Source organism: Annulohypoxylon maeteangense (genome assembly GCF_022496945.1).
Source record: "Annulohypoxylon maeteangense strain CBS 123835 unplaced genomic scaffold GGS22scaffold_3, whole genome shotgun sequence".
Taxonomy (NCBI): Eukaryota; Fungi; Ascomycota; class Sordariomycetes; order Xylariales; family Hypoxylaceae; genus Annulohypoxylon; species Annulohypoxylon maeteangense.
Window position 1 is genome coordinate 2,729,947 of NW_025953250.1, and position 24,615 is coordinate 2,754,561.

The 24,615-nt window shown below is 47.7% G+C and overlaps 9 protein-coding genes across 9 annotated transcripts; 7 read left to right on the forward strand and 2 right to left on the reverse strand.

Moving 5' to 3' along the window:
* Nucleotides 1-266: 266 nt before the first annotated feature.
* On the forward strand, nucleotides 267-2,467 carry GGS22DRAFT_98239 (uncharacterized protein). The gene is made up of 2 exons (XM_047968610.1): nucleotides 267-1,424; nucleotides 2,204-2,467. The coding sequence occupies exons 1-2, from the start codon at nucleotides 438-440 to the stop codon at nucleotides 2,243-2,245; spliced, it is 1,029 nt and encodes a 342-aa protein (XP_047822351.1). The 5' UTR covers nucleotides 267-437; the 3' UTR covers nucleotides 2,246-2,467.
* Nucleotides 2,468-3,470: 1,003 nt separating this feature from the next.
* On the forward strand, nucleotides 3,471-5,237 carry GGS22DRAFT_98387 (UROD/MetE-like protein). The gene is made up of 2 exons (XM_047968611.1): nucleotides 3,471-4,488; nucleotides 4,545-5,237. The coding sequence occupies exons 1-2, from the start codon at nucleotides 3,849-3,851 to the stop codon at nucleotides 5,111-5,113; spliced, it is 1,209 nt and encodes a 402-aa protein (XP_047822352.1). The 5' UTR covers nucleotides 3,471-3,848; the 3' UTR covers nucleotides 5,114-5,237.
* A 141-nt stretch (nucleotides 5,238-5,378) lies between these two features.
* Nucleotides 5,379-6,493, reverse strand: GGS22DRAFT_156084 (S-adenosyl-L-methionine-dependent methyltransferase). The gene is made up of 3 exons (XM_047960313.1): nucleotides 6,206-6,493; nucleotides 5,850-6,116; nucleotides 5,379-5,723 (listed from the first exon to the last, which is right to left on the reverse strand). The coding sequence occupies exons 1-3, from the start codon at nucleotides 6,407-6,409 to the stop codon at nucleotides 5,547-5,549; spliced, it is 648 nt and encodes a 215-aa protein (XP_047822353.1). The 5' UTR covers nucleotides 6,410-6,493; the 3' UTR covers nucleotides 5,379-5,546.
* Nucleotides 6,494-7,367: 874 nt separating this feature from the next.
* Nucleotides 7,368-8,982, forward strand: GGS22DRAFT_156087 (uncharacterized protein). Its single transcript, XM_047960314.1, has one exon. The coding sequence runs from the start codon at nucleotides 7,536-7,538 to the stop codon at nucleotides 8,796-8,798; it is 1,263 nt and encodes a 420-aa protein (XP_047822354.1). The 5' UTR covers nucleotides 7,368-7,535; the 3' UTR covers nucleotides 8,799-8,982.
* Nucleotides 8,983-9,191: 209 nt separating this feature from the next.
* On the forward strand, nucleotides 9,192-10,235 carry GGS22DRAFT_198230 (uncharacterized protein; the record flags this gene model as incomplete). The annotated part of the gene is made up of 1 exon (XM_047966110.1): nucleotides 9,192-10,235. One exon carries the CDS (start codon nucleotides 9,192-9,194, stop codon nucleotides 10,233-10,235), a length of 1,044 nt encoding a protein of 347 aa, XP_047822355.1.
* Nucleotides 10,236-10,668: 433 nt separating this feature from the next.
* On the forward strand, nucleotides 10,669-14,977 carry GGS22DRAFT_198232 (uncharacterized protein; the record flags this gene model as incomplete). Its single annotated transcript, XM_047966111.1, has 7 exons — nucleotides 10,669-10,948; nucleotides 11,847-11,995; nucleotides 12,144-13,056; nucleotides 13,159-13,733; nucleotides 13,804-14,063; nucleotides 14,127-14,464; nucleotides 14,532-14,977. The coding sequence occupies 7 exons, from the start codon at nucleotides 10,669-10,671 to the stop codon at nucleotides 14,969-14,971; spliced, it is 2,955 nt and encodes a 984-aa protein (XP_047822356.1). The 3' UTR covers nucleotides 14,972-14,977.
* A 1,226-nt stretch (nucleotides 14,978-16,203) lies between these two features.
* On the reverse strand, nucleotides 16,204-18,012 carry GGS22DRAFT_156088 (thiolase). The gene has a single exon (XM_047960315.1). The coding sequence runs from the start codon at nucleotides 17,769-17,771 to the stop codon at nucleotides 16,515-16,517; it is 1,257 nt and encodes a 418-aa protein (XP_047822357.1). The 5' UTR covers nucleotides 17,772-18,012; the 3' UTR covers nucleotides 16,204-16,514.
* A 1,533-nt stretch (nucleotides 18,013-19,545) lies between these two features.
* On the forward strand, nucleotides 19,546-21,760 carry GGS22DRAFT_98433 (glycoside hydrolase family 30 protein). Its single transcript, XM_047968613.1, has 3 exons — nucleotides 19,546-20,410; nucleotides 20,467-20,892; nucleotides 21,068-21,760. The coding sequence occupies exons 1-3, from the start codon at nucleotides 19,838-19,840 to the stop codon at nucleotides 21,533-21,535; spliced, it is 1,467 nt and encodes a 488-aa protein (XP_047822358.1). The 5' UTR covers nucleotides 19,546-19,837; the 3' UTR covers nucleotides 21,536-21,760.
* Nucleotides 21,761-22,340: 580 nt separating this feature from the next.
* GGS22DRAFT_98422 (carbohydrate-binding module family 50 protein) lies at nucleotides 22,341-23,770 on the forward strand. The gene has a single exon (XM_047968612.1). It carries the CDS (start codon nucleotides 22,445-22,447, stop codon nucleotides 23,363-23,365), a length of 921 nt encoding a protein of 306 aa, XP_047822359.1. The 5' UTR covers nucleotides 22,341-22,444; the 3' UTR covers nucleotides 23,366-23,770.
* The last annotated feature ends 845 nt before the right edge of the window (nucleotides 23,771-24,615 follow it).

The following is a 24,615-nucleotide window of genomic DNA, read 5'->3' on the forward strand; positions in this document are numbered from 1 at the left end:
CGCGAGTGGGACAGCAACTATGTAGGCTCTCGGACCACTCTTTCAGGGAATTCGATGCTGAGGAAGTATTGGCTAGGCCATGAACCTCTGCCATAATGGACGATCTGAATTAGGTCAACAGGACCTGACCGCTTTAGTCGCCGGGGCAGGAAGGCTGCGAATGAACAGTCAATGTCAGTCATGGCTAATCACGGGTGGCCGGGTAGCCATGAGTTCCCCTTGGTCGGTGAAGTGATGGTAATTTCAGTCGAAAGAATAGAAAAGACAGCCGGTGCCGTCCTTACCATCGGTTTTTCTTTCTTTCCTCACTCCCATCAAGCTTCGGCCCAAGACAGTCATTCGTTTGTGCTTTCCGGCATCTTCACGCTCTCTTTTTGGAATACTATTATTCCAGTCCACTCTTTAGTGTTTGCCGTTTCTGCGCTTCCCTAGAAAAAATGCGTTTCTCAACCCACGGCTCCGCGGCCGTGGCCATGGCGGCCTCGCTCGCCAGCGCCACCGCGCCGGTCTCCGAACGAGATCTCCTTAACCTCGACCTTCCCAAGGACCTCAGCCAGCCCATCTCTGCCAACGTCGACCTAGGCGTTGACCTGAGTGGCACAACTCTCGCTGCTGGTGTCTTGGCCAACGTGGCAGTCCCCCCTGTCCTGGGCGCCGCTGCTGATGTAGAGGTTGCCATTATCTGTGACACCTGCTACACCAAGGGTAACATCAACGCCAGCATCAACCTCGAAAACGTCGTCCCGGCTCTCAGCCTGTCCTTGACTGACATCGAGGCCAAGCTTGACTTGGACATCGAGATCGGTGCCGCCGCTGTCATCGCAGTGAACCTGTTCACTCCCCCCGCCCCGATCTCCCTTCCCCTTCCTGGTCTCAAGGTTGACGCCTTGATCTCTCTGGATCTCGTCATCGGTGTCGAGACCGCCATTGACCTGTCCGCCGGTATTGACGTGAAGCTTGTTGACGAAGCCCATATCGAGACTGATATCTTGGCTGGAAAGATCCTGGACGCTGCCTTCTCCGGCCTCTCCGTCCAGGTCTTGCCCGTGGAAGTCCGTATTGGTTGCACCAAGCTATTGGCTGACCTTCGTCTCCGCGTCGAGCTCGGCGTCGCTGCTGAGGTTGACGTTGATGACATCGTCCCCATCCTCGACCTCCCCGAGATCGGTGCTGGTCTCGAGGTTGCCGTCTTCGCCAACTTGCTCGAGTACGTCGGTTTCTTCTGCGCCACCCCGTCGTGCCCTCTTTCCAAGGAGTCGTACGGTCTCAACATCGGTGCTGCCGTTGAGCTCGATGTCGCTGTTGAGGATCTCCTCTCGCTTCACCTTGCCCCGACTCTGTCCACCGCTCTCCTGAGCTACCCCACGACCACCCTTTGCGAGCACCCGTCGTACACTGCTTCGATCCCGGCTATCACTGCCAGCGTCCCCGCCGGTGGTGTCCCTACCGCTAGCCTTCCTGGCTCTCTCCCTACCGGCTCTGCAACTCTCCCTGGCTCTCTCCCTGGCTCCGGCTCCGGCTCTGGTTACCTTTCCCAGACCGTCCCTGCAGTCACCTCTGGTACCGCTGCTGTCACCACCCCGGCTCCTAACGGTGGTGCTTCTACCACCTCGACTGTGACCAACACCCAGACTTTCACCGTCACCCAGTGCGCCGCCAACGTTCCCAACTGCCCTGCTGGCTACGCGACCACCGCTACCCTGGTCCACACCACTGTCTACACGACTGTCTGCCCTGCCACCCAGACTGCCCCCATCACTGCTCCTCCTAAGGCCACTCACACCAAGCCTGCCACCCCTGTGACCGTCACCAAGGAGTCTGTCACTCTTGTGCCTTGCTCTGGTGTCTCGACCTTCACTCCTCCCAGCAACGTTCCCACTGCTCCTTACCCCACCGGTGGCAAGCCCGCTGCTAGCACCACTCCTGCTGGCAAGCCTACCGGTTCTTACCCCGTTGGTGCTCCCAGCAACAGCATCCCTGCCCGTGGCTCCTCTTACATTGAGGCCCCTCCCGCCGGCTACCCTACTGGTGAGGTTCTCTCTGCCAGCGAGACCGTCCCTGCCGGTGGCTACCCTTCCGCTAGTGTGAGCGTTCCCGCTGGCACTCCTTCTGCCAGTGTCCCTGTTGGAAGCTACCCCTCTGCCCCGGTTCCTTCGGCCCCGGGTGCTTCCGAGACTCTCCCTGTCGGCAGCGCCACTGCCAGCTACCCTGCCGGTGGTGTTCCCTCCGCCAGCGTTCCTGCTAGCACCCCCAGCTCTCCTGCTGGCTCTGTTCCTAGCTACCCTGCTGGCGGCGTCCCCGTCGGTCCTACCGGTAGCTACCCCGTTGCCGGCACTACCGCCCCGGCCTACCCTACCGAGATCCCCCCTTACCCGACTAGCACCCCTTGCACCACCCTGGCCACCCGCCAGCCCAGTGCTAGTGCCAGCTACCCCAGCACTCCCAGCTACCCTGCTGGTGAGACCCCGATCGCCACTGCCGGTGCTGCCAAGCTCGGAAGTGGTGTCGCTGGCCTGTTCGCCCTTGTCGGTGCCGTTGCTGCCCTCATCTAAGGAGGAGTGAATGAGGAGGATTAGTGTAGTGATGTTGAGGAGATTTGCATGCATGGATTGGAGGTCTTATAATCTGTAATGTTTCATTGACAAGCAAGCGTTGGGCGTGTTATCATAGCTTGGGTATATACCATTTATGTTCATGACAGCTTGTAAATTTAAAGATCTTGGTCGTTGCTCAATTGATTTTCCAAGTGCCTATACCATGTGGACCGTTCGTCTAATGAGTATGTCCGCGTTGTGAGTTCTTGTGTTGTCACAGTGCCTTGCTATAATTACCTACTCTACCTAGTACTAGTCTGCTGTGATCGAATTTACCCACTCTAACTAGGTAAATATGTTGGTTATTAGGTATGAATCGACTGGTTCCTGTTGTACTATGATAATGCGAAACATCTTACTTACCACACGTCGCGAATTTCGCTTTCAATACCTACTTAGGTACCTATTTATTAGAAGCGGCATGTGCTTTGAAAGCACCTAGCTAGATTTAGTTGTCTGGTCTGAAATTGTGAAGCCATATATCTTTTTTCCACCGTACAAGAAAAAAGAACTGAAAACTAGGTACATAATTCTCTAGGTACTTACTTAAATGACTTCCAAGGTTCTTAACAAGCAGAGGTCGAATTCAATCGCATTATTTTTACCCTAGATGTTATCTTGTGTTGGATCTATGTCGCGCTAGGGCCCTCACGACATCAAAGTCTCAATCTGCATCACGTTTTCGACGAGATATCCTAGATACGTGCAAGGTTTGATGCTTTTACAGGTCTCCTCGTACGTTGATTAGAACCAGTGTGGGCCCTCGAGTAACCCCGTGTTTATTCCCATCGAGTAGGTACCTAGCAGGTATGTACTAACATCCTCTAAGTATCCCCAATTCAGTTAGTTTCTCCCTTTGCCCTCGTCCATGCGCTACATGATAATAGTCCACGACATCTCACCATCTTCCCCCGCACTGGTCCCCGCTAGAGACCATTAGGAGGATTCTTAAGCCTGTAATTACCTGGGATGTAGGCTACGACCGAAGGACTACCTAATACCTAATACCTTACGCGTGGATATTTCCAAAGCCTTCCTTCCAGCTCTATATGAAAAAGGTTTCTAATTTCTTCGCGCGTGTTTGACTGTCATAGACGCAGAGTTGTGTTGCTATCAACCTACGGAAGCAAAGGCTACCTTACCCCTATTTCGCATTTCTACGTTACGCGCTAAGGGTACGTAAAATTTTTCAAGTGAGTTAATAAAAAAAAAGGAAAAGACGTCGAGGCTCTCATACTCTTTCACTGAATAACAATGGCGCCTCCGTTTCGCGCCGAGCACTTGGGCTCGCTGCTGAGACCTGATGAATTACTCGAAGTGCGTGCTGCTATTCGGGATAAGGGCATATCTGCGGAGGAGGCTGGACTACCAGCTGTCGAGAAAAAGGCCATCGGTGAAGTTGTCAAACTGCAACAGGAATTGGGTCTTAAGGCTATTAACTCGGGCGAGTATAACCGCACTCGGTTCTGGGGTCTCTTCTGGGATGAGATCGTAGGCACTATTGGCTTGCAAGATGCCGAGGCTAGCATGTTTCGGTTATACCACCCTGATGTCGTGAGCTTGATCGAGAAGGATAGGAAGGTTTTCCCTGGGGAATCTGTCATTGCCGGAAGCAAGCTATCGCACGACCCTAGCAAGTCGATTTCTAACTTAGACGAACTTCGGGCTGTTCAGGCATTTGTTCCCGAAAGTGAATGGGGCAATATCAAACTCACCATGATTGCGCCATCATGGTTCCACATGAGGTACAAGCAAGGACGTGCCTACACTAAGGATGCCTACGCCAACGATGCCGAATACTTTGCGGACGTAGCCAAGGTCTACCATGCCGAACTACAGCACCTATACAAGGCTGGGCTGCGAAATGTCCAATTTGACGACCCGGGAATGGCCTGTAAGTCTATTTCTTTCAAACATGGCTATTGCCACAGCTTGTAACATCAGAAACAGACTTTTGCTCTCAGGACTTCCGGAAAGGATGGGAGGAGGACAATGATAATATTGGAACCTGGGAAGACCTCTTGGATGCCTATATTAAGCTGTACAACGACTCGATACGCGGTTTACCAGCGGACTTCCACTCTGGCATCCATCTATGCAGGGGAAACTTCATAGGGGGTAGGCATTTTGCTACCGGGGCCTACGACATCATCGCTAAAAAGCTCTTCGAAGAGCTTGACGTCAACACCTTCTATCTCGAATACGATACTGAGCGCTCGGGCGGGTTTGAGCCCCTTAAGTACCTTCCCAAGAACAAGAACGTCGTTGTCGGCGTCATTAGCACAAAATTACCGCAGCTGGAGGGCAAGGAGCCCACGAAGGAGCGTATATATAAGGCGGCGGAATTTGTTGCGGAGGGAAGCGGCCAATCCCGCGAAGAAGCGCTGAAAAGAATCTACATCAGTCCCCAGTGCGGTTTCAGCACCCATGAGAGTGGATATCCCCTAACAGTGGAGGACGAAAAGAAGAAGCTATCATTAGTTAGGCAGATTGCTGATGAAATTTGGGGCGAGCCTTAAGCATGTATATGACATTTGAGTCCTGGATTGGTAACGTTGAATATCATTGGGAAAGGCTTAGCGGCGCATGCTTGGTTACTTCAACAGTCCAAAAATGGGTTTCACGGCTATAATATGGGTGGTGGTAGGGGTTAGGACGGGCGAATTTAAGGGGACATACATATAGAGAATCAACTTCTAGGGCAATTATAACCGGTCGTCTTTCATTCGGGAGACTAGCAGGAATAATTTAGATAGGCTATTATGAGTTAGTTGGTATTGGGTGACTCTAGCGAACGTTTCCTGTGCTGCCAGTACAACTGGGTCGTCCATAAAACCTCTCCGGTATGGAGGCGGGGGCGAGGTGCCGTGAATCTTAAGAAATCTGTGATATCAAAGTTATTCGGCTTGGATACGGTGCTTGGATTGATCATTGGTGCTTTGGTAGAATCCGTCATGGTTTCTTCCTCAAGACGAATCCATGGTAAGAAAAGGAGCTAGTGCCATCACCCAGAATATCCAGTTCGATATCCCAATCGGTTCCCTTACAGTTCAGAAGAGGTCTTATAAAGTGTGGCTGCCGGTACGTTACGTAAAGAAATACGCCATCATCCTTAAGCACTCGGCTGACCTACACATTATTAGTAACGTCTTTCATTGGTCGCGGATTTGAGAAGGGGCTATTTGAAATAGCCAGCATATGAGAAGACAGGTCTTGTAGAGTGGATTCGAAGCGGCCATCCACAATAAGACTCACCTCGCGAATATATTGGCTAGTGTTGTCCTTCACATCGTCTGGTGGGCACCACGGGCTACCATAAATCATAGCATCCAACGTTCCCTTATCGAAGGCAATGTCTACGGACTTGTCAGGCAGGTCGTCCATACGACGGACATCCGCATATTTCCATTCAATGCCTTCCATACTTGAATGTCTCTTAGACATAATACCCACGACGGTCGAGGAAAAGTCAACACATAGCTGATTCTTGTAGCCCCTTTCATAGAGCCCCACCGGAACATCCTGTTAAAGAGTCAAAGATGTCAGCCAAACATATCCAGGGGCTCTTCTTCATATTCATCGATTGATCTCCATTATTTAAGAAGACATACACTATCTCCTGACCCCAGATGTAATATCTTTGGCTTTGAGTCTGGGTTCCGATTTTTAAAGAGTCTGATGTTGAAGAACGAGTCGAGATCACCGAAAGTTCGAAACCACTCGTGAGTTGGCCGGTCGCCGTTGGCTTGACCGTAGCGCTGATCCCAAAACTCGGGATGCGCCAGACGCGCATTCTCCTCGTCGGAAGACCCCATGGGATTACCCGCGATTCCTCCTAATTTTGTGTGTCCTTAGACTATAGTTGATTTATCTACGATCGCGGCCTAGTCTAGTTGTGAATGTGGTATTTGTGGCAGGTACAAGTCACGTGACGGAGCCTAAAGGCTAAAATACCTACCTAGGTATGTACAGAAGAGGGGGAACGTTATTCCGAATTTGATATGTAAACGATACCTACATATATGTACTTATCACCCCAACCACATGATGTATGTATTATGTAACGGTTCTTATTCTCAATTTCTCATCCCAAGAATCGTGATCGCCACAACGAGGAAAATCTCCCAGGCCGCTGCTGAGCTCCTAGGTAGCTAGGTAATATCAGGAACTAATTTGTTGGAGCCTTAAAAGTTGATTATGTCTTGTAAATTCTACCGACCTGACAGCCTGATAGTCCTGACTACCTGAATACCTACGTAGGTATCTTGGCATTCCCTTTTCGATATGATCGTCATTGACCGCGTACGCCGTACAATGTTACTCGCACCTCCAGGGCTGGCATACTTGATTGGAGATGTACTGCTGCAGCTTTCCGTCCCTTGAGACATCGCTAATGCAGGTCCCGGAATGGCCATGCGCGTTAAGTATGGACCTATCTGCCCGGCTGCCAGGTCGATTCCATGGTAGCATGGGCTACGATCAAGACTGCAAGCGGAATACTAGGTACTTATCATTCGACAGCGAGAATCTACTATCCAAGATCAAGTACCTCGGCAGGTACCATCACGATCATTGAAGATACGTATTCGTGTGTTTCTTTTAACCAAATTCCATGGAACTAGCCTAGATTAGGCAAATAACTCGATACTGTGGACGGATTTCCCCAACAGGCAATTATGGGTTGAATATTGCGTCACTACTCACATGTAGGTATTTAAGTATTATGCGATATTCAGATGATCGATAATACGTCATCATCTTCAAACACCTCTCGTCTAACTTTAACGACATGACTCCAAATCATTTTTTTATTTTATTTTTTACTATTATTCAACTACCTAGGTGGTTTAGTTATTTGTTTCAGTGAATCAATATAGGTCCTAACATATACTAGCTTTGAGAACTTCGATCGAAGAAGTCAAGAAAGAAGAAGGCAAGACGATGGCAGAAATCGCAGCAGGTGCAGTGGCGGCCGAGGAGGTCGTCTCCACGGGTGTCTATGCCGGGGCAGCCGGTCACGCCGTGACGAAACCAACCATGCCTCTCAGGGCTACATTCACGCAGATGGGCTCTACGTCAGACCATACCTCGTCGTCTTCGCTTATCAGATCCTACCACACACTCACCATTCTGGGCGACAAGGCTTACATTTTTGGTGGCCGAACGAGCCAAGGTGTGCTTGCCACTAACGATATCCATTCTTTAGCCTTGCCAGCTGCAAGTACTTCTACCCCTGACTATCAGATGCTACCAGCTATTGCCGCTGAACAAGATGGTCTGGTACCTTGGCCACGAACAAACCATTCAGCTTGCGCCGTGAATACCCATCTTGCTATATATGGAGGTTGTGACGAAACCGGTAACGTTTTGGATGAGGGAGCCAGAGTTTGGTTATATGATACCGAGAACTTTTACTGGGAAAGCGTCGAGAATGTTGCCCATCCTGAGAGGGTGCCCCCTCCACGAAGTAACGCAAGCTTGTTTGCACATGACGGAAACCTCATCCTACTAGGCGGAAACGACTCTGCAGGTGGACCTCTTGCGGATGTCTGGCATTTCAATTCCTCTGCCAAAACCTGGAATCAACTACCACACGCTCCTACTGTCATATCAAGCGCTGCACTTGTAGGGGATACAGTATATGGAATCTCTAGCTCTGGTGGTCTAAGTAGCGAGGTCCATCGTCTGGAGGTTGATTTGTATGCCGAGAATCCGCCGTCATGGAAAACCATCTCCTTCCCTACGAACCCTCTGACACCTGGGCCTCGACAAAGATCGAATGGTGGGTTGATACCTGTTACAACCGGCTACGGTCGAAAGTATCTCCTCTATTTCTTCGGAAATCGTACGGGCACGACTGAGCGCGGCGACATATCCCTATGGAGTGACTTGTGGACTTTCCAACTCCCATCCGGCGACTCGAAAATCCGACGGAGATCCAGTGTGATGGACGCGATCAGGCCTGCCAAGATTAAGGACCAGATTCGCTCGAAGTTCGGTGTTGATACGGGCGGCTTGAGTTGGGCTGAGGTGGAGGTACAGCCACCAGGTGATCTCCAACAACACGAGGGCAAGGTACATCCCGGACCACGAAGTTCGTTCGGTTACGATGTGACTGCTGATGGTCGGAGTGTGGTAATGTGGGGTGGTAATGATCCAGCAGGAGAACCCGAAGGCGACGGATGGATTATTGGGTTGTCATAAAGGGGTCACCGGGCTTATTATCAGTTCCCTAGGGATCAAGATGACTGGGGCAATGGGGCATGTATTCATTCACCTTATAATATCAATACTATTGTGCGTCTTGAGCCACCCTCCAAAGTAAGGTCAAGTGATGCCATTGGTGCTTCTATCTCGTTGGAGAACTAGGGGAAATCAATAAAGCGGGTTTCTTTCTTTGAATAGCATTGTATAGATTCACAGCTGAAACCATATATCAGTTTCGGTCATCAACAAAGAGCGCTCTTTGGAAACGAATATAATATAGGTATCGACCATACCCTACACTTACGCGAGCGGAAATTCCGTCCACTTCTACGGTTCGCAATTTTTCTACGAGCTTTTTCAATACGATATTTCGGTAGAACTTCGAACAATATGGCTAGTGGTTATAGTGAAGGAAACTATGTTTACAACGTTAGGCCATACCTTTCTCAAGCCTATTGTCTGTCTGACGACGGGCTAGAAGACGATGTCTGCGTTTGGGGAGACGGCCCAACACATTCTGAGATATTTATGAGTGAAGAACGGCTTTCATTCTATGATGAACCGAATCATCCTACTTTAAATAAGAAAAATGCCCAAGGAGATGAAATCCCGGTAATCGCGCACGATGTCGTGAGTGAATCCGGGAGCGACGAAACGGAAAAGGCGGGAACGTCCGCCCAGGATCCAGTCGGATTGACTAACGAGCAATACCTACAGCGACAGACTGCCGATGCTCTCTTCACCACCCAAAAGAATCTGACAAGGATGTTGCAGTTCATCTTAAAATTAGAGCGCCGCGCGGGAAAGGTCACCAAAGAGGGCATTCGACAGACCCTTGACGCGACTGTCGCTAGTAGCACCAAAACATCTGAACAGGATCGTTTCCTTTCTCATTACGAGGAGATAGAGAACTTAAAAATACTGAGTGAAAACGCATGGAAGCGCTTATACCTTGTCGATAGACAATGGCGAAGACAACACCGCCAAGAGCACAATGGCCAGGAACCCCAAGAAAACCATACAATACAGATCGAAAGCGAACCGGGTGTAAAAGCCTGGCTTCAAGAAGAGGTAAGGATCAACGACACGGTGGGCGAAGACCCCTGTTACTACACAGTCGCGGATCTAGCCAGTGGTCGCAGCTTCGAGGACTGGGTCGCTTACCTGCGACGCTTCTGTAATTTCAAGGATCACCCCGCCGATGAGGCTAAATTAGTAGATCTGGCTTGGCGATTTTTAGATCGTAGTCTCCGAGCCCCACAACTTAGTAGTGCTGCACGGGCGAGTGATTTTGTTCTTCAGCTTGAGGAGAAATCGCGGAGTGGCGCTTTTAATGAGGCGCTTGAGAACCCTGGGAGGCAAGTAGAAGATGATAAACAGGCTTGGAAGATTATTAAAAGGTGTTTAGGGTCAAAGATTCACCATTATTCATAGTACTTACGTCATAACTGATTCATTTTAATTACTTATTAGGTACGTACAGGTTTCCTACTTCAAGGTTGTGTAGGTATGTACTTATTTACATACTAGGTAGGTAGGTAGGTACTGTACCTATGTAATTACCTAGTGTGTGGCTAAAACAGTTACCATAAAGAAACGTAAATTACCTAAATATTCATATTGTATACAGCGTATTTCTTTCATGCTTATTAAAAGCCTCCTTTATACATTTTTTTACTCAACATCTTTCCGACTTCATCTTCAAAACAAGGCATTGTAGTTTTCATTGTGCTCATAATACGGATAATGAAGTGTAATGTATCCACGAATTATCTTTTACATAAGGACAGTAACGTCTCATATTTTCTGTACCATTTCAACAGGCTGTTCTATCGACTTGTCGCCAGGTTAGAGGGATATCTCAATCATGCCGCCTAGTCACCGAACCCCACTCTTAACATTTGCAGATGGCGTAAGCTATCACACTGCTAAGCTAAAAGCAAAGCCAACAGTCTCCGTTACGTTTGAACCGCCACCGCCGGAACTATCGATCAACGAGGATCACTTAGTCGACATTGAAAGAATCACCAATTACTCTACCCCGCCTTCAACTTCTTGGACAAGCTCTTATGAAGATAGCCATGATATATATTTCTGTGATTATTGTGCTCAGCATAACTTACAACATCACCGAGAATGGCAACCTGGTGAGTTGTGGAAGAAATGCATGGAAAATGAAGGATCGCTGGCGGTCCTTGAGTTTATGATTGCTTTTCAAATGCGCCTTCTTACTGTATTAATACCCCTCATTTTATTGTTCACGTTAAGGATATATATGATTGGGTATATTGACGATACGTACGCTAATCAACCTCGTTATTCCTTAGTATCTAAAAGTTTTATATATACAAGTACTTAATAACAGCAAGTAAATAATAATAAATAAATAAAATGCTATTATAGTATATTTATTTAACTCTTATTAACTAACGTAATTAACTGCAACGTGTTTTTTTTTCCTTTTTTTACTCCCTGCTTTACTTACTATAACTACTAGGTATCACTGCTACGCTGAAAATATCATCACATTTCCCAACTGGTCTGACCCGTGGGGGGGGGGATTACCCCGAAAACTGTGCATACATACCTTTAGTATATGGGTACCCAGGTAAAGAAGTTTAAGGGTGTTAGGTATATATTCTCCTTTTCCTGACGCTGATATGTCGGTTCTTTAAAGCGTCTGCGTGAAGACTAGGAGCTTTTCATAGGAAACCCCCCTAACTCCCATCCGAATGAGTATCCACATCCCGATATCCCCAAGAAGCGCCATGGAACAACCTCAAGAATTGTCATCATTCACGTGGAACTCATGTAGTGGCTTTGACGACCAGAGGAGAATTAAGATAAAGGAAAACGCTCTCGAGGTAGGTATTAGGTATTGCGAGCAACTTATAGTGAGATTTGAAAAAGATTCCTTTGGCAGTAGGAACGTGAATCACGAACCGGATTCAATCGTGCCAGGACACAAGGTCATCGAGGGATGGATTACCAACTATAGTACGTATTTCGTGATGTTTTAGATACTGAAACTGATATCATTGTCAGGAAACCTCATAAAACGTCGCCAAGATTTTCAAGTCACTGTCGGTGTTGCCGGATCTACTGGGAGTGGCAAGACATCTGCCCTAAACGCGCTTCTGGGCTATCGTGAGTTGTTGCCTACCGACAATGCAGAAGCAGCCACAGCTGTACCAGTACGCGACACCAATATTTTTTCTTATTCTTTCTTTGACTTGCTTCAGGAGCGAAACCCTCCAAATTGAGATGATGAAATGGCCATTTTTTCTGGGACATGCTATAATCATTTCCTAAAGAGAGGTTTACTAATTCCTGTTGCTTTAGTGCAAGATTGCTTATAACAGCGATATCAGACCTGAGTTCAAATTCCGAGCACTCGTCACCTTTCGCAAGCGAGAAGACTTAGTGAAGCAACTAGACCAGCTTTTCGAAGACCTAAAGGGCAGAAACGAACTTCATGATATTCTTTCAAAGTCAGACGAGGATCTCGACGCCCTCCGACTCATCAATTCCATCGTCAAGCCAAGCCTTGAGTTGGTCAAGACCGTGTTTGGTCTCCGGGATGATGAGATCAAGGGAATGACAACTGATGATCTCCTCGCCCGTAATGTAGACGTTGATCGGGTCTTAGGGACGACAAAATGCTTCCACGGTAGCAAACCAGATGAATTTTCTGACACGGTCAGACACTACATGGATTCCACCAGTGCGAAGCACGGCGACCATGGCCTTAATTTCCCAGCTTGGCCCCTTGTGGACGGGGTAGAGATTCTAGTGAAGTCTGATATCCTTCGTAATGGTGTAGTGCTCGTTGATTTGCCTGGCCTGGCTGACTCGGTTGAGAGTCGTGCTGCAGTCGCCGAACGATACTTCCCACAATTGGCTGCTACTCTTATTGTATCCCCTGCACGTCGAGCGGCGGATGATTCTACCTCAGTCAAACTGTTATCTGATCATCAGGAACTTCGAATGAAACTTGATGGCAAGTTCCATAAGCGCGGTTACTGCGTCGTTGTCTCTCAAATTGACGAAATTGAGCGGAGGTCTGATTTCAAAAAAGAATGGGCAAAGTCCAACAAAGAGCTGCAGCAGCTTATCAAACGAGAGCAGGAACTCAAGTCACAGAGGGCGAAGGCCGAAACTGAAAAAAGGAAAGTGACAAGTAAATTATCGAAGCTCAAAGCAGAATTACAAGGTGTTACCAGTAAACTCAAAAAGATAAAGGGACCTACCAAAGGTAATTTCGTACCCTACCTACGTTCACCTATAGATATTGGTTATACATACCTAATCTACTAGGTAGGTACCTAGGTAGTTAGGAGCTAACAATTCCACATAGAGTCCAAAATTTCATCTCGAAAGGTAGCTTCACTGAAATCGAAACGGACCAGCGCCATAACCGCCGTAACGGAGCAAAAATTGGCTCTCACGAGACTGAAAGAGGTAATTTACGGCCTGGAGAAAAGTATCAAGGATGTCGAGGGGAATATAATATTTCTCTGTGTGAAAGAAAGAAACAGGATTTTGACGGAACGAATTCAACAAGATTTCCAGACCCGTCAAGCTCTATTGGCTTCTAATCGTGGTGACGAAATGAGAGTCACATACGACGGTCAGGTGTCCATATGTCCGATCAGTTCCAAAGCATACTGGCAGTGTTCCGATGAAGAAGAAATCCTAACCGGGTTTCCAAGTCGCCAATACTCGGGAATCCCCAACCTCAAGGAGTGGATATCTCATTCAACGATCCCGGAAAGGGAGGCCCATGCCGATAGTCTCCTCTGTGACCTCATCAATCTCTTCAATATGATCCAAACATGGTCTAAGGAAGGGGGGAGCCAGAGTCGATTATTTATTAGCAAAGAATTAGCCGAGAAAGAGATCATGTCAAATGCCCATGATCATATAAAGAAGGTTTGTCTCCCTTCCTAGCCTGCGTACCTATCTAGCCGTCCCTTGCCACATATTAATAGTGACAGTATAGGAGCTTGACGAGTACTGGGAGAAATTCAACCAGACCGTCCAAAAGAAGAATCCGCTTCAAGACAAGAAAGGAACCATAGGTGATTGCGTCCGGCGCTGTATTAAGATCGTGCGAGGCTGGTCTTACAAGCACCCCGGAGATGATGCTTCACCAGCAAAGATTCATTGGAATACCTACCAAGCGAACATTCGTCGCAATGGTGGTAGGTTTACAAGTAGATCGGGCCGCGATCGCATGGAGTATTACTGGATGCAAGACGTGTAAGAGAAGCATCCTTTGATTGCCTAGCCTTCACGATGAATTGCTTACCGTGTATGTATTAGCTCAGATGTGCTCCTAGAGACAATTGTCCAAGATTGGAACAATGCTCTGAATCATGATATCCTTAACCTTGGAAACGAGGCTTTTAATGCCATCGATGCCATCTGGGAGAACTTTCTTACGCGATTACGAATTCATGTCCAGGAAACTCTCCCTCAACTTCTACCTTTCCTAGACGACGTGATTCATAGTCTTGATCCCATCAAATCGAACATCAGCGATCAAGTCCGACAGGCGCTAGTGGCAATTTCTAAGAATGCATCCCACGTGCACCCTGAAACCGTAAACATGATCCAGATGACATGGAAACCTGCCTTCCGGGATGCTTCGGAAGAGTGTGGTAGGTGTCTCAAGATATCCCCTTTCTGTAAAAGAGAAAGGTTTACTAAGCCGCTTACCAGGTTTAGGGTCCTTAGCGAGGCGAAAGCATGTGATTGCAGAGTTTGCATCGAAGAACAGCTGGGAAATGTATAATACCGCCTTCACGACATTGGCTGACCGGCTCAGGAAGAGCTTCGGTAAGTTCTCCGGGAGGTTGGATAACATATCTGCCTTGGCAGTGAATCAAATAGAGGCTCATATTCATGCGTTCCTGGACAATATATCTCCTCAGCATGACGCAGGGAATGGGGCACTTATGAAAAAAGCCGAGCTCCAACAATACGTCCGCAACATCGTACTTCAGTGGGACCTCGAATGGAAGGCTCCCGAGACATTTACTAATGGCCGGATGAATGCCGAGGATGTAGTGCTTCCAACTACATACTACCAGACAAAAGAAGACGATATAGAGTTGGATGATGACGAGTCTATGACAATGGACGATGGCGATACTTTATTTACTTGACTGGATACCTAGTATAGAAGATTTGGTGAAAGGTTTTTCTTGCCCGAGCAAATATCAAATTCTAAACCATGCTGATAAGAATAACTAATTCACTAGGTAGCTATCCTTAAGAAGATTCTCTCTTGGCCAGAAGGATATCTTACTACTAGGAGTAATTTCTAAGACCAACTTTTTTTTCTCCCGTTAAATCAAATATTAATCAAATCACTCGTTGCCTCCGGTGTCAGGGGTTAAGTACCTACCTAGTAGGTAGGTAACTTTCATGAGACCAAACGTGAATAAGGGATGAACGATACTTCCCATACCTCACTATGCCTACCTACGTGACGTAGCATCTCGTGTGCTGTATCCGCTAGCCAACTAGGGGTCATTGTATCATATTCCTATGTGCACCATGAAAGGGGGATGCCATTCCTTTCGAGCTCAGCAAGATATGTCCTCGTTTTCTATTGTTCGCATCACGTTACGGAGGAGCCTAATTGGTAGGTTAGTGTTTGGTTTCAAAGAATCTAAGTAGGTGTTCCTTTAAATACCTAGTATATATTGTAACATAGAATCAAGTCACCTCTAAGCGACGCCTACACATATATTTGCTGTTGTCTTTCACCTATCGCCACCCATAACTGCCAGCAGACCTTGGCTAGGTGCCACAGAGGATTATATACCCATTCCACCCAACCCAATTTAATTAACCCATAATCAAGGATCTCTCGTATCCAAGGCTCCTTTAATGCTACTACCATACCAAGGACTGGTGGTATTAAGAAAGGCCAAAAGGAAGTGCTGATCACAACCCACTTCAACAATGAGAGTCAACTATCTTTTCTATAGAAAAGAGTCTTAGGGGATTCAAGTTTTTTTTTGAGGGGGGGATAGGTCGATATTACATACCAAGAACCAAAATGCCCAGGCCGCAAGCGCATCTTCAATCGCATTTTTCTTGTCGAGAGCGACGAGCCCCTCGCGATAGACGTGACAAAGAAGCCCGCCGACCAAAGTCATATATAACGTAACAGCCCAGCGAGTTGTCCGAAGGAGCAGCTGAACGTCACCAAGCAACCCAAGGGCGAGGACGACGATCCAGACGATGATGGCGGCGAGGACGAGGAATAACAACATTTCCTTTATCCTTTCCCCTCTGTTATCCGGGCCCTAGAACCTCCAAATGCTATTAATATGCAAAAGGGCGTGTCCGTAACGCAGGGGCTTGCTATCTTTAAAAAGTTCCTAGGCGTATATATTTGTTAATTATTAAGAGGCATGACTTGTGTTTTGAGACTATTTTAATCATCATCATATGCTAAAAAGCAAACGACAACAGAGACCTCTCCCACCCGGAAGCATTCTCAACAGCTGTTTCGTCTGAATGCGGGTAGGCTCAATGATTGTATTGTATGCCTGTTTGTCCTGAAAGCCTTTGTCTAAGAAATGCTTTTCTAGATGAGAAAACCAGTAGCCCAAACCGCTGAAACAAAGAATGCGTCGTAAAAACACGCCCTTTTATCATTATCACCACAGACACATAGATACTATGCAATTCTACCTACTCTCTGATAAACAAGCCAGCCATGCCCATCCCGGTACCAATACACATACTCACCACACCCACTTCCCCGTCGCTTCTCCGTAGACCGTGGAGCAACGTGCTCGTCATCCTCGCGCCCGTAGCACCGAGCGGGTGCCCTAGCGCAATGGCGCCCCCATCGGGGTTAATCTTACCCTGTTCCCAGCCCTTCTCTAGTCCTAGCTCTCTCACGCAATAGATAGCTTGGCTAGCGAAAGCTTCGTTGATCTCCCACCGATCTACATCGTTTGCCTCGATGCCGAGCTGGTTTAGAAGCTTGGGGATGGCTAGCGCAGGCCCGACGCCCATCTCATCCGGGGCACACCCCGCCGTCGTAGCAGCTACGAACTTCCCGATAATACTCGACGTTAACCCAAGTTCGGTCGCGGTGCTCCGTCTCATGAGCAACGTAGCAGCGGCCCCGTCGCTTACCTGACTCGAATTCCCCGCTGTGCTCGCGCCGTCCTCTTTAAAGGCTGGCTTGAGCTTAGCAAGCCCCTCGAGCGTCGCGTTGGCCCTAATTCCATCGTCTTTAGTGACCTCAATCTGCTTCTCCTCCCCGACCTTGTTCCCCTGCTTGTCAACCTCCTGGAACCTCGTTCGCACGGGAACAATCTCCCCGTCGAAGAAGCCTTCGGCCTGCGCCCTTGCCGCTCTGCGGTGGGACTCGACGGCAAATTCGTCCTGCTCCTTGCGCCCGACGCCGTACCTTTGCGCAACGTTCTCGCTCGTCAGGCCCATCGGCATAATGCAGTCCCTCGCATCCTTGACCTCGCTTTCTTTCAGCGATGGCCACAAGTCTACCGGTATGGCCTTCGAACCGTAGTTTCTCGTCATGCTTTCCATGCCGGCCGCGATCCCAATACCGATCATCTCGTCGCGGATTTGCGCGGCGATAGTCGCTATGCTCTGCAAACTACTGCTACAAGCGCGATTGACGGTGTACAGAGACGTGCTGGTGGGGAAACCGACGTGGTTCATGGCCGTGCGGGCGGCCTTGCTGCCACCAAGCTCTGAGAGTACGACACCGACTGCGACATCATCGATTGCTTCGGGCGGGAGGTTCGGGTTGGCGTCGAGGGTGGCACGTAGTACGATGGAGAGTAATTCCTCGGGATAGGCGTCCTTGAGCTGGCCGCGATACGAGCGGCAGATGGGCGTACGCAAGGAAGAGAGGATAACAGCATCGGAGGGCGACTTTGCTAGTATAGAAGAAATTCCTTTGCGAAACCCCATCTTGGCCGAGGGGAGCGAAGTTGAAAACGGGAGGAGAAACAGTTTACGAAGAAGCCCAGGGAATCATGAAATGCGTTAAGTGTTGCTCTGGGAGTAAGATATGCAGAGAATGAACGTGAGACTGCTAAGACTGGTAATTGAAAGCATAGTTGCCAAGTAGGACGTACGTAGGCTCTAGGGGTAGGTATGTAGGCGACGGAACAGCGGGAGAAAAGATTGTTGTTGATTGTGTAGAAGCAATAATTGTTAGCATAGGTACCTACCTATTCAAACTGCCGGTCGCCGGTTCCGCAACGCGGGGTGATCTGGGTCCACTAACCTTGGTACCTACCTAGGTAGGTACCTACAATCCATGGATACAGTACCTAGTAGCACTTGAGGAGATCGACCCGCATTACGGTTATTGTACGATACAAATACATCGAATACAACCTACCGAGGTATGTACTCTGTAGTACCTAGCAATATTATGTACCAAGATAATATACTTCCAGGCTGTTGATATCCATCATTCATATCCCCCTAATGTTTGTATGAGGTCCGTTTGGGTTACGCCCATCAACTTACAACAAACGATGAAGAGTTTATAGCAAGTTGTCAGGACTCGGGAGCCCGCTCCAGATATCTTCACTAGGTACCTAGTACGTATCTAATTACCTATGCACCTGGGCCTCTCGGTAGTATGTAAGCCGCATCTTTGATTGTTAGACTAAATCGTTCTTCAATTGAGGTAGATGTCAAGATGTACTTCGTAGCACGAACCGAATTATGTGATATTAATATGCACCAGCGGAATTGAGCGCCCAAGCACGCTAACGCGTGAAGTAGGTACCAGGTATCAGAAAAGCTTAAGCGAAAGCGAGTAAGTACATATAGGTATGTAATATACGAAGCAGCAAATGAACAAAACCCCAGATATATTTCGAGTTGTTGCTCTATCCAATACGATCCTACGTCAAAGTCATCAAAGTCTAGAATTGTGATCATATGCAGCTCATAAACTCACATTATCAACTACTTACCTAACTATCGACAATTAATTTAGTTACTTCCAAGGCTCTTCTGAAGTAATATCATTTAAACGCTACAGCTGACCTTATAGTTTGAGCACGTTTCTTCATTTATTAATCGTTTAAGATTTTACTTGAACAGACTGAGAATACGACTTCAGAAAGGCCATAAAAATAGGATGAGATGTTATATTCAGTGAGTTGATTTTAGACTTCTAGTCTAAAGCTAAAATGCTACATACTTGGTTCACACCTTCCTCGCAAGTAAACCCCTGTTGCACTTTTGGGGAGTATGATTCTATTTATATTGCATACCATGCACTACTCTCAGCCGCATTCATCTAATCTTGCAGTTTTGTCAGTACACACATACCTAAACATATACCTAGTATACATACTACACAAAGTATAGTACTTAGGTACCTGATAAGTAAGTATGAACATGTATGTAAGTATTATAATAGGAGACGTGATACATCTAATAGTCAAGTAGGTAATTATGGAGGGAGCTACACTGCTACAGCCCTCCTATACTTGAACCATGAACTTTTTTGCATTAGTATGTAGATTCTTTCTTGAGATTCTGTGGGTACCTAGATATAGTAGGTACCTAGGCAAGTACATATACTGTATCCACCTACCAAATCCGGCCAGAAAATACCTGCAATGTCATTGGACTAAACTGAGACATCGATCCTTGACGTCCTTGATGCTGTGTCACCAATAGACTTGTAGAAAAGTTCAAAGTTGTTCTCTGTCGATCTACATCCGCTATTGAGAGATGGACCTACCTACCTAGGTAATAGTCATTAAACTCCATGGGGTTACATTAGGAGTAACGCCTCATCGTTCCGCTATATGGATGTGAACGATCCAGAAAAGAGTCAAGAAGCATACCTACCTAGGTACCTAGGTCTTAGGCACATAAAATCTGCCATTCTCATACTCACATCCCTAGAACTTCCAGGCAAATACAGGTAGATGGCTAAACAACCCATCAATTCTATCATCGCCATCAAATTACTCCTTACTTAATATCGTCTCTAGCCAGACAAGATGCTGTCCCCGGTCATTACTACCCTTACTGTCCTTGCTGGACACACACTCGCTGCTCCTTCGCCGTTATCCGCCCGAGTCGGGCAGGCGGCAGCGCAGGCGTTTACGACAACTTCAGACCTCAAAAATAAACTTAGCGCCGTCGACCCTCCGTTGCCTGGCATCGGTAACCCGGGAGGCGCATCAACGTGGAGCTTAAGCATCGATGACACAGAAGCCGGATATAAACAAAAAATCAGCGGATTCGGTGGCTCGGTAACAGATGCAACAGTCACCGTTTTGAATGCACTTTCTTCAGACCTACGGTCTCAGCTACTGAAAGAATTGTTGACTTCCGATGGAGCCAACCTTAGCTTGTTGCGACATACAATTGCAGCGTCAGACTTGTCCGGTCCCCCCGCTTACACATATGACGATAATAGCAATAGCGCGGATCCTAGTCTAAGCAGCTTCTACTTGGGAGACCGTGGGACGGCTATGGCAAATTTGCTGAAAGAAATAAAAGAAATCCGCTCTGATGTCACCATCTTCGGAAGTCCGTGGAGTGCGCCAGGCTGGATGAAGCTGAACAGGGTAAGCAATTTTAGTTTCGCATGGTGAATCACCTATGCTCATCTACTGCCGCTTAGGCACTCACCGGAAACGCCAACAATAACTCGCTAGATTCTCAATACTATAGCCAATATGCCCAATACTTTATAAAGTATCTCCAGGCCTATGCCGGGCTTGGTGTCACCGTCGATGCGATCACCATTCAGAACGAGCCACTCAACAGTCAAGGGAACGGACATATAACCATGTTGCAGAAAGCCGACGAGGCTGCAAGGGTGACACGCGATTACATCGGGCCAGCTCTACGTGGCGCCGGCTTGAATACACAGATTTGGGCATACGATCACAATACGGACACGCCTAGCTACCCACAGACGGTTATCGACGTAGCAAGCGAGTATGTTCAGGCTACTGCGTGGCACTGCTATGCTAGCAATCTCGATTGGACTGTCCTTACCGATTTTCATAACGCAAATCCCAGAAAATCGCAGTATATGACCGAAGTATGTAACATCGAGGGTTCTTTGTTCTCTTTCAATATTGGTTTATAAGAAGGAAGAAGGAGTTAGGCACCCCAATCCAACTGTCAAATGAGCGTTTTCCCGCAAGGCGTGTTTAAGAGCTCCCTAGGATTCAATCATGAAAAAGTAACCTAAATACTAACACCGAACGTCGTAGTGCTGGACCTCGCCTCGGACATCGTGGTATCAGTCTTCTAAGAATACTGTTGGCCCGCTGCAAAACTGGGCCGAAGGCTCTCTGATGTGGACTCTAGGCACATGGACCGAAGCCTCGGACGGCACCTTTGGTCCTTACATACCTGGCGGTTGTTCAACATGCCGCGGCCTGTTCGTGGTGGACGAAGCTGCAAAGAGCTATGAGTACACTGTCGACTACTACATCTTAGCCCAGTTCTCTAAATATATTCCCACGGGCGCAACCATCCTAAGCGGTTCTGGTAGTTATAGCTATGACGGGTACTCGGGCATCCAGTCCGTCGCCTCGATGAATCCAGACGGCACGCGGACGGTCGTCGTTGAGAATACCTTCGCCAGCGATGTTTATCTTACGCTGAATACCACCAGTGGCGAGCAATGGAGTGGTAGCCTGCTTGGCAATAGTGTCACGACTTGGATTCTACCGTGATTTATGTGCTGTGGTACGTAGGTATCTACACGTCCTCTTGTGGCCACCCTCAAATTATTTCCAATCAGCCCATCGGCAAAGCGTTACGTGGATCCCGGAACAAGCCGCTGGCTTAACCATACTCTAGATCGAAGAGCTTGGGTTTGCATGTGGGCGAGTACGTGTGGATTCCCATTTGTTTCAGCAAGTACAGGAGTACGAAGGTCGCTGGCAACGACGGCAAGTCGTTTTCAACGCAGTCTACACGAGGAATGACGTATTTTTGATGACATATTTAGGGAGGTATAAGAACTCTGCGCGGTATTCGGATGTACTGCTTTGTTATTTGTCCTCTCATAATAAGGCGCATCGCCTCAATAGAGCAACAAAGAGGATACCGGCAAGTAGGCAGGCTTCGCAGTCGGCCATTCAAATTCGAATAGACAGACTACTCTACTTCTTGACGCGGTATGGTCAATATTATTGGTATTCCTCCACCCACAGTCTTAGGTTGCTTGAATCCAGTCATAATCCGTTGTTTCGTAGTACCAATCACGACAGGCCCACTACCACTGCCGAGTATCCGTATTGCAGCTCTGCACCGACTGTTCACCACAAATCAAATCGCACTGCAAGACGTGAACCAAGTTCCACGGGACCAAAAGCGGCGGGTATTACGCTACACTATGGGGAACCACTTAATCTTCAAGGTAATGGGCTAAAGATGCCCACGTCAGACGGAACGTCACGCCAAATAGCCGCCCTTGGGCGGTGACCTTTTCTATTCAGACATCAATAGATACCTATTTATATATAGGTATATTTTATTCATCTTCTCTCTTTATATCTCTATCAACCTTTATTCTACATTGAATTCTATCCGCAATCAAGGCCGGCTGAAGCAACCGACGGACTCTACTATAAACAGGCATGGATTCACGCCACGGCGGCGAAGCTGCTTCCTATTATGGCGAACAATCCAATCCTCAATATTCCCATGACGGATACGGGGATCGATACGATGAGCGCCAACATCATCCAACTTACCCTGGGCCCGGTCCCCAAAATGCTGCTCCCGGGGAAGACGGCGAGCGCGGTTTAATGGGAGGGCTTGCCGGGGCTGCAGCGGGTGCTTACGGAGGTCACAAGATGGGTCACGGAGTTATTGGGGCCATAGGCGGTGCTGTCGCTGGCCATAAATTGCAAGACTACGTGCATGATCGCAAGGAGAGGAAGGAAGAGGAAGAGAGACTGCAACACCAGCTGCACTCCGGACCGCCGCCACCCAGCTACTCCCCGGGACCACAGTACTCATCTCAGCCTCACCATGGAGGACATCATTCCCCGAACCATGACCGGTCGATAGGGAGTCGCACCGGAAACTTCTCTTCTTCATCGGATAACATTCATCTTGAGGGTAACTACGAGCTTCACGCATCCTGCCGACGCCGGGACGGTCATCACCAGACCAGCAGTCTGAATCTTAATAAGATCCTTAGTAACGAAAATGGACGCTTCAGCTGGGCCAGAGGTGGGTCTGGTGTCGGCAGCATCACAGTTCAACATGGAGATACTCTGGCGGACATAGCGCGGCGTTTCGGCTGTAGGGTCGACGAGATGGTGAGGATTAATGGTCTCAATAACCCGGATATGATTTACCCCGGACAGAATCTGCAAGTGCCTGGCCAACCAACCGGCAACTTCGGTTCTACAGCGAGAGACGTCCGTCTCGTCGATAATGGGCGAGTTCTCGAGGCAGAGCTGATGGATCTTGGGGGGACTTGGCACAGGCAACGGCTTGATTTGGACGAGTATATAGGAAACGAGGATGGGCACCTCCGGTTAGTTTGAGAGTTGTTCTAGGGCGCGATTCGGGTTTGAAATTGCTGTGAGCATCTAAGATATAATGATACATACTAGAGGTACCTACTTGCCTACCTAGTGCCTATCTTCCCGAGAGAAGTAGCTGGGTTCCTACTCCTCTGATTTCTCTTTGGGTGGTCTATAATGTTTTACCAGGAAAACAAGCCCACGTGATTGATGTCCTGCTATAGTACAAGCCTCTATTTACATGTAACTAGTGTTTATCTGAACGACTTGCTAAGCCGAACTAGGTACCTACTTTCATTGGAATTTTAATTATCTTGACATCATCTTATAACTATCTCTCGTACTATTCAATTCTGTCTACCTACCTGGGTACTGCTGAAAAGTTAGATACGCTACAAGATTGAATACTAGGTACTGTAATTACCGCGGAAGGGTTAGGTATAACCATTTAGGGATTTATTTCCTAGAAGTAGATTTATCAACAAAGCCGAAAAGTCACATTGTCGAAGAGAAAAACTAATAAATGCTTTTACGTAAGATACCAAGAGTGAGTACTGCTGCTAGGGTGTCTTAATTGAGAAATAATTCACCGGGTGTCGTCAGGGGCACATACGCTCGCTGTATTAACTACCAAGGGCTAGTAAAAAGAAGCGATATAACACGGCCTTTGGTACCATAGACCGTGTAAGGCTTTAAGAGGTATCGGGGAGAAATGTGTATGCGTTAGTCGTTAATCGAATACTGCTATTATACTGTGAGCTGATGATGAACCATCACGGCACAACCTTCAACTACAGGCTCAATCCTCGTCATTTATAGACTTGATATTATTTCCCTAATGTCGAATTTATACCTCATAGCCAAGTTCATAGTAACTAGGAAGCAGATAGTAGTTATTGTAAATATCAGTATCTAGATTCTATATTTATAGAAGTCGGTTGGACCTCGAGGAGTGTTAGAGCTACGTAGGTAGGCCGATATGATCCAGTTCTAGGGCTCTCACTTTTCCCGCACCCACCAGGTCGTTGCCTACCTAGTAACTTACTAGGTACGTAGGTGCGAAACTGCTAGCCAGCTCCCGTACTCATCCATGGATATTTTGTTAAGGTGACTAAAATCGTAGCGCAGAAGCATTCCAGGTCCGAAAACAGAATCCAGGTAGTACTAGCCCCTGAGGATCTTTCCAGTCTCACTCGGAAAGCCGGAATACCGAAGTTAATACCCAAGGCGGAGCAATTCCAAGTACGAGGCATCCATTTCCTATTTGCAGA

Bases quoted from the DNA above. Each gene is read 5' to 3' on its own strand.
- GGS22DRAFT_98422 (XM_047968612.1), top strand. From the start codon at position 22,445: ATGGATTCACGCCACGGCGGCGAAGCTGCTTCCTATTATGGCGAACAA.
- GGS22DRAFT_98433 (XM_047968613.1), top strand. From the start codon at position 19,838: ATGCTGTCCCCGGTCATTACTACCCTTACTGTCCTTGCTGGACACACA. The intron at 20,411-20,466 runs GTAAGCAATTTT...ACTGCCGCTTAG, and splicing joins GCTGGATGAAGCTGAACAGG to GCACTCACCGGAAACGCCAA. The intron at 20,893-21,067 runs GTATGTAACATC...CGAACGTCGTAG, and splicing joins AATCGCAGTATATGACCGAA to TGCTGGACCTCGCCTCGGAC.
- GGS22DRAFT_98239 (XM_047968610.1), top strand. From the start codon at position 438: ATGCGTTTCTCAACCCACGGCTCCGCGGCCGTGGCCATGGCGGCCTCG. The intron at 1,425-2,203 runs GTCCCCGCCGGT...CGCCACTGCCAG, and splicing joins TCCCGGCTATCACTGCCAGC to CTACCCTGCCGGTGGTGTTC.
- GGS22DRAFT_98387 (XM_047968611.1), top strand. From the start codon at position 3,849: ATGGCGCCTCCGTTTCGCGCCGAGCACTTGGGCTCGCTGCTGAGACCT. The intron at 4,489-4,544 runs GTAAGTCTATTT...CATCAGAAACAG, and splicing joins TGACGACCCGGGAATGGCCT to ACTTTTGCTCTCAGGACTTC.
- GGS22DRAFT_156084 (XM_047960313.1), bottom strand. From the start codon at position 6,409: ATGGGGTCTTCCGACGAGGAGAATGCGCGTCTGGCGCATCCCGAGTTT. The intron at 6,117-6,205 runs GTATGTCTTCTT...ACTCTTTAACAG, and splicing joins ATCTGGGGTCAGGAGATAGT to GATGTTCCGGTGGGGCTCTA. The intron at 5,724-5,849 runs GTGAGTCTTATT...AATAATGTGTAG, and splicing joins CTAGCCAATATATTCGCGAG to GTCAGCCGAGTGCTTAAGGA.
- GGS22DRAFT_156088 (XM_047960315.1), bottom strand. From the start codon at position 17,771: ATGGGGTTTCGCAAAGGAATTTCTTCTATACTAGCAAAGTCGCCCTCC.
- GGS22DRAFT_156087 (XM_047960314.1), top strand. From the start codon at position 7,536: ATGGCAGAAATCGCAGCAGGTGCAGTGGCGGCCGAGGAGGTCGTCTCC.